Source organism: Bombyx mandarina, chromosome 04, assembly GCF_030267445.1.
Source record: "Bombyx mandarina strain Sakado chromosome 04, ASM3026744v2".
Lineage (NCBI taxonomy): Eukaryota > Metazoa > Arthropoda > Insecta > Lepidoptera > Bombycidae > Bombyx > Bombyx mandarina.
Window position 1 is genome coordinate 933,668 of NC_143211.1, and position 6,647 is coordinate 940,314.

Consider the following 6,647-nt stretch of genomic DNA (forward strand, 5'->3'; position numbering starts at 1 on the left):
ACAGAAAAAAAAACACCAAACTTTATAAATTCATACTTTATTCACAACTAAAAATCACGTTAAGAATGTTGCCGAATGTTCTGGAATATGAATTAAAAAAAAAATTGATGCCATTTGCACTTATTAAGATATTGGGTATAGCGATAAGGGAATGATACAAAATCGTATTTAAAACACTATAGCATAATTATTTTGTCCGTGCAGTTTGGGTCATAAAAATCGGAGCGGTGCAGCGAGTATTTCGCTCTCTCTTCCACTCACGAGCCTTATGGACGGGCATAGTGTTGCGCATTATTGTTGTCGATAAGCATTATCGATAGTATATTTAGTTTTGTAATTTTGTGGGTTAGTGATAAAAATAAAAGAAAAAATCACTAATCGAACACTTAAACCACATATCGCCGCAGCAAGTTAACGAGAACGGCAGAAATTAACACTTTGTAACTTTTCGGGATCTATTCTTATTTCAGTGAAATTTTTTAACACGTTGTTGATATCAACACTTGCAAATATTATTTTGAATAAATTCTGCCGTTTTGATACAAAACAAAGGAGTAGCCATTGTGTCCCTAAAGAAATTCAGAGAACGAATGCATAAAAACACATTTCTCTTCGACATAATCTATACTAATATTATAAAGAGGAAAGATTTGTTTGTTTGTTTGTTTCGAATAGGCTCCGAAACTACTGGACCGATTTGAAAAATTATTTTTCCATTAGAAGCCGACATTGTCCCTAATGAACATAGGCTACTTTTTTTTAATTATTTTTTATTTTATTTTTTTGGTTTCATGTGTGTTTTAATGTTTCCGAAGCGAAGCGAGGGCGGGTCGCTAGTGTACTATAATTTGCAGGTAAGTACACATGCCTCTTAACATAATAATGTCTCACCACCCTTCGTATACCACCCCGCCGCCTTGTACCCTTCCTTCGATGACTCAATTGTTTTTACCGATAACGGCGTGGCGCCCGCGCATCATGCTCACGCCCTAGCCGGGCTATGTTTTATGACTCGAACTGCACGGACAAAATAATCCTACTATAGTTCAGTGTTCACGGGAGACGCGCACATACATAGAATCAATCGGCCTTTTGTTGGCCGCGTTGTGACGTAGGAAAAGTTATTGTCTCTTTCATTAATAGTCATCTTCAAATACAATCGAAAGAGACACAAAACTAAAACTAATTACATCAGGTTGTTTCAAAAAACAACTTATTATTTACCTACCAACAGTCCGACGTGTCGTCAATTAAACTAAACGACTCGCTTAACATACAAATATATTTCGGTGTTTAAGTATCTCTATCTATGTTTTATTCTGTATGTGTCGGGGCTCCGTCTGGGGGCGAAGGCTCGGGGGGCTGCAACGTTATACACGCCGGCGACTCCGCCTCTGTCGCCAACTGGAAACGAGCGACATTTCTTCGTAACCGTGTGTCGGAAACCGGCTACACGACTCCGGCGTGATGGAGTTAACTCTACTATAAACATTGCATTGGGCAGACAGACTAGGTCTTTGCCCAATCTTAGATATATTATTTAAGTCTAAATAGCAATCAGTGTGCTTAGTGCGAGTTTTTTAACGTTCTCGATAGCGTAAAGTTACTTCATATTTGTATGGAATGGGGTCCTTTGCGTACGTTTCCCGCCAGGGGCGCTGTTCCAACTGCATACAATTTTTTTTTCTACCTAAGCTGAGCTTTGAGAGGCTATTTCAGCGTAACCTTAACTAGTAGATGAGCTCACAGGGCTCAAACCGGAGTGATGCTAACACTGACCCCAGCAAGAGGAATTCTTCGCAGAATCTACCACTGGAACGGAAACGCGACCCACTGAGAAGATCCGATACAAAATTGGCTTAACTTTTACGCTATCGAGAACGTTAAGAAACTCGCACTAAGCGCACCGAAAGCGAAACCTAAGGTCCTACAAGCGTCGTTGTGTGCGGGGTCACGTGCTCACCTGCGCCGCGGGGGTGCTCCCGGGGGGATGTCGGTGCCGGCGCTCGACGTGACCGAAGCAGTGCTCGCACTCGTCGTCGCTGTCTTCGCTGTCCGATTCACCGAAACGACGAGGCTTCTCGTATATACAACAACCTGGACACCAACGATCCACGGAATGTATTCTATCGCACTGTATTAACACATTGAGTGCCTTTTTTGTCACCGGTGCCCTACGCGCCGCATTGAAGTAATGATACCTATTTCTGTTACTAAGCTCCTGGATTGCCTAACTTTGCCTTCTATTGTTTTAAAAAATGTTTTAATCTTTTAAGGTCTTCTAGAAATGGTTTCAATCTCAGTATATTCGGTTTCGTCATTCTCAGAGTCTACTAGATATTTCGGCACCTTAGTAATAGAACAGGTATCCCTGAAGAGTCCGCCACGTAGGGCACCGGTGACCTTCAAAGGGTTAATTATAATTCGAAAAAATCCAAACAGTTTTGTTCTTTATTTATTTAGGCAAGAGATAATTTAACGAGGCTTATAAAGTCTGTCTGCATGTCCCGCCCTTCAGATGCGGCTAGACGTAGTTTGGTGAAAGGCTATGGGGGAAGAAACGGCTTGGCTACTGGCGACATCCAGGCGATGTAGAGTAATGGGACCATCACCTCAGCCACGTCGCATAAGCAGTAGATAGACTAACGCACCTTCAACAGGCGTTACCTTTTTTTTTGCCTACCTATGCTGATAGCCTTAAGAGGCTATATCAGCGTTACTCTAGCGTGTAGGTGAGCTCTCGGAGATCAAACCAAAAGGGTTGCTAGCACTGGCCCCAGCAAGAGCAGTGCTTCGCAGAATCTACCACCGAATCGGAAACGCGACCCACAGAAGATCCGGCGAGAAACTCAGTGGGTTAATTTACTCGCCGAGCCCTTCGTCGCAAGCGACCGCTTCGACGAGGACGTTGACCGGTGCTCGGGGCACCGTTAATAGATCGCAGGCGTTACAAATGCCTCCTATAGCTACGAGAACTTCTATTCATTCGTGTATTAAATCTAGAAACCGCATGACATACATTTAGATTTCTTTTTGTTCATGTGTTCATTGTCGACTGTGTCCTCGGTCCAGACAACCTTCTTCCGAGGTTCAGTCCGAGTCGGCCTCAGAGTTATTACAGCTACACGCTCCACGGATTCCTGGAATCAATATCTTCACATGTTTTGGCTGGTTTTGGGTATGAAAGTCCACACGATACATGCTCCTTTTCAAGCATTTGGATCGTTATTTTGTATGCTTAATACAGAGCAAAGAAAAGCTGAAAAATTTGCTTGGGTCTTTTACTGGACCCTTCAGGACTGGACAGGACCCATGGACGTGGCTAAAGAGCCCACTTACTTATTAAATAAGACTGACTATTCAGGACTAGAATAAAAAAAATAGCGTTTCTTAAGATCAAGATGTCCGCAAGATCTTACCCAAGATAAGTTATTATGCTCATTGATTTCTTTAAGATTATAACTATCGTGAGATAAAACAGTCCGTGACAACACAAACTCAAATATTCGATATGTCAAAAATAATGTAATGAAAATTTATGCGAGATTAATTATGTGTAAAAATAGTCTTAATTAATTAACTCAAGAGAACACAATAGATCTCCCAACATTATCTTCTTTAGTGCTTCCGGCTATGCATAAAAATTAAGTTTCACAATTTTAAATATATTGTATTGATTTTTATTAGTTCGAAACAAAATAAATAGTATGTACTCTGTAGGTCAGTTACCAAACTTATCTATATGTAATAAAAGCCATCAAACTTATCTACATTTAGTAAAAAGAGATCACTAGATACAACTGAAATAATATACAAATCTTGTATGTAAATAAAACATATTCATAAAAAAACTTCCAAATGATACAAATGCACAATCACAAAATAAACATTTTTATTGCATTAAATAAGATAAACAACTTTAATTATGTAACATCTTTGTTGGAAACAAGTATGAAGATTACAAATTATCAAAACTGAAACAGATAACAAATAAGAGAAGCATTATCTAATGATGTTCTTTTCGAATAATCCTTGAATTTTACTCTCATGGTAACCAAGGAAATCGGATAGAATGTTTGTTGTATGTTGGCCCAATGTAGGGGGTGCAGTACGGGCTAAGTTACCACCTTCGCTAAACTCTGTTGGAGGACCAACTACCTTCAGAGTCCCTGCACTTGTGTGCTGTAATTCTTTAACCAATCCTATTTCTTTTACATGCTCATCATCAAAGACATCTTTCATAGTATTAATTGGACCATTGGGAAAGGTTGCATCTTTAAATAAAGCACTCCATTCTTTGCTTGTCTTTGTAATGATAACATCACTAATAATTTTGATAATTTCATCTCTATTTTCCACTCTATTAGAATTATCTTTGAACCTTTCATCGGTTATAAGATCTTGACGTTTTATGAGCTTACAGAAGTCAGCAAATTGTGAATTCGATCCTGTACCAATAACCATATAACCGTCTTTAGTTTTAAAAGCCTGGTAAGGGACCAGATTAGCATGTGCCGTTCCCCAACGTTGACCCTCAATACCACAGTTCAAGTAAATTGTGGCTATATTGATCATACTTGATATCTGAGTGGAGAGTAAATTACAGTCAATCTTTTGACCACGGCCAGTGCTATTACGGTGGTATAATGCCGCCATGATCGCTCCGAAGGCATGCAGGCCAGTTGTAATGTCAGTGATTGCCACACCTGTTTTTACTGGGTTCCCATTGCGTTCACCTGTAGTGTGTAACAGTCCACCCATAGCTGCTGCTATTACATCATATCTGAAACATTAGTACAAAGTCTCAAATGTTTAAGTTTAAGAAAACTTATAATTGAAGGTACCGAACACAATATTGTTGGTCATCAAGAAGGTGGCATTTTTCATTGTACTGGTCATCACATCTCAAAATTCAATTATACCATGTATTAAAGTCTTATTTTCATTACATACCCAGGTTTTTTTGTATATGGCCCTCTAGGTCCAAAACCTGTGATAGCACAGTATATAAGCTTAGGGTTGACAGTTTTAAGCTTTTCATATCCTATATCCATCTGGTCCAGTTTCCCAGGAATGAAGTTCTCTACTAGCACATCGCATTTCTTTGCTAGATCATATATTATTTTCTTTCCTGAAAATTCATTAAGTAAAATTAAACCTTTTGTTTTATGTTTAACAACATACAATGATAATATAGAAAACATTAATTACATAGTAATTTACAATTACGTTGCCCTTGATAAATTGCACCCTTATTCATAAAGGATAAACGACACAGGACACTTTTCAATTCAAATTGATTATAAATGTGTCAAATTACAGCTTAATTTGAACAAAACTTTAAGGTTACACTAACAATTCCTTGAAAAGGTGGCCGGCCTCTTAGTGTCTTCCTAAATATTACATACAATTTATGCAAAGTCAAAGTGGAAGTTTATTTGATTGCCAATTTTGTTTTCGAGACATAAATAAGCAAGACTTATTTACTGTATTAGCAATAAAAGTCAACTTACACCCCAACAAATTGGTTAATATGTTGTTTATAATTTTGTAAAACATAATATCATAAATCTATAACAACACTTACCTTCCTGTGACTTGAAGTCAATACAAATGCTTTTCTTATTCCTATTCACAGATTGAAAATAATAAGAATCCCCGCAGTCCTTCATAAAAGGGGGGCCCCATTTTCGGGCCTCGTCTCCGCTTAGGCTTTCCACTTTTATTACATTCGCGCCTAAATCGCCCAAGGTCATAGTACAAAACGGACCAGCTACTATACGACTTAAGTCCAAAACATGAACGTCATTAAGTAGTCCATCTAATTTCGTTGAGTATTTCAATTTTGAAATCACGATTTGCGATCTTAGAACGCAACGTCTGAAGTTTTGGAAAATCTCCATTTTAATGACAAGCCACAAGTAAAGAGTTTCTGTGAAGTCATCAACAATACAACTTTATTAACATATCACGCAAATAGTGATAAGAAGTTACATGTCGTAGCTACGTTGTTCTGTGCCTATTAATGATGATCATGTTGTTTTACCTCCGACAGTTGAGCGGGGACGGTCGTTACAGCAGTACTGGTCGTCGCCATTTCTTCTGTTCTATGCTGTCGATCGCCCATCAAGCCCGGTTTCGCTTAAGCAATATTTTAAATCATACAAGCCAATTATTAATGCACATATTTATTTATATTGTAAAATATTTTAAGATATTAATTTCTAAATATCTTGATAGATTCGCAATTTGCATAAATGCCAAATGTCACTGTTACTTTATATGTCATTTTTATGAGTCCAAACTATGGAGGGTAGAAACAAAAGTCGATTTGGCTTTCTAGATCAATTCATATAAAATAATGTTTATTTATCCTGTTGATCTATTTTTACACTCTTTATATTATTTATTTACTGTCGTGGCTTTTTTTTTAATGTAACTAATTAACTGTTTAGCATCTATAAAAATGCACAAGTGTTGAATAAAGAAACAAAATTATAAGACCGGGCTGCTCGGGTTCTTCCAAAAAGTCCATTGAAATCAAAATAAATTCCTATCATTATACGGAAACATTATTACTATTCGTCTCGTTTTGTGTCAATTACTCTTTCAGTAAAATTAACTATATATAAGCCATTTCATACAAT

At 37.8% G+C, this 6,647-nt stretch overlaps 2 protein-coding genes across 2 annotated transcripts; both read right to left on the minus strand.

Moving 5' to 3' along the window:
* Window positions 1–21: 21 nt before the first annotated feature.
* On the minus strand, window positions 22–6,187 carry LOC114239438 (E3 ubiquitin-protein ligase PPP1R11). Its single transcript, XM_089740161.1, has 4 exons — window positions 6,047–6,187; window positions 3,020–3,140; window positions 1,964–2,097; window positions 22–1,404 (listed from the first exon to the last, which is right to left on the minus strand). The coding sequence occupies exons 1-4, from the start codon at window positions 6,125–6,127 to the stop codon at window positions 1,315–1,317; spliced, it is 426 nt and encodes a 141-aa protein (XP_089596287.1). The 5' UTR covers window positions 6,128–6,187; the 3' UTR covers window positions 22–1,314.
* On the minus strand, window positions 3,876–6,266 carry LOC149503053 (succinyl-CoA:glutarate CoA-transferase). Its single transcript, XM_089740160.1, has 4 exons — window positions 6,047–6,266; window positions 5,588–5,932; window positions 4,954–5,131; window positions 3,876–4,783 (listed from the first exon to the last, which is right to left on the minus strand). The coding sequence occupies exons 2-4, from the start codon at window positions 5,901–5,903 to the stop codon at window positions 4,003–4,005; spliced, it is 1,275 nt and encodes a 424-aa protein (XP_089596286.1). The 5' UTR covers window positions 5,904–5,932; window positions 6,047–6,266; the 3' UTR covers window positions 3,876–4,002.
* Between the last annotated feature and the right edge of the window lie 381 nt (window positions 6,267–6,647).

What these genes read in the sequence shown, in the direction of transcription:
- LOC149503053 (XM_089740160.1), bottom strand. Translation starts at nt 5,903, where the DNA reads ATGGAGATTTTCCAAAACTTCAGACGTTGCGTTCTAAGATCGCAAATC. An exon ending in TGACTTCAAGTCACAGGAAG is followed by an intron (nt 5,132 to 5,587) that starts GTAAGTGTTGTT and finishes ATGAATTTTCAG; the next exon opens with GAAAGAAAATAATATATGAT. An exon ending in CCATATACAAAAAAACCTGG is followed by an intron (nt 4,784 to 4,953) that starts GTATGTAATGAA and finishes CTAATGTTTCAG; the next exon opens with ATATGATGTAATAGCAGCAG.
- LOC114239438 (XM_089740161.1), bottom strand. Translation starts at nt 6,127, where the DNA reads ATGGGCGATCGACAGCATAGAACAGAAGAAATGGCGACGACCAGTACT. An exon ending in TCCCCGCTCAACTGTCGGAG is followed by an intron (nt 3,141 to 6,046) that starts GTAAAACAACAT and finishes TATTGATTCCAG; the next exon opens with GAATCCGTGGAGCGTGTAGC. An exon ending in GGAGCACCCCCGCGGCGCAG is followed by an intron (nt 1,405 to 1,963) that starts GTGAGCACGTGA and finishes GCTCGTTTCCAG; the next exon opens with TTGGCGACAGAGGCGGAGTC.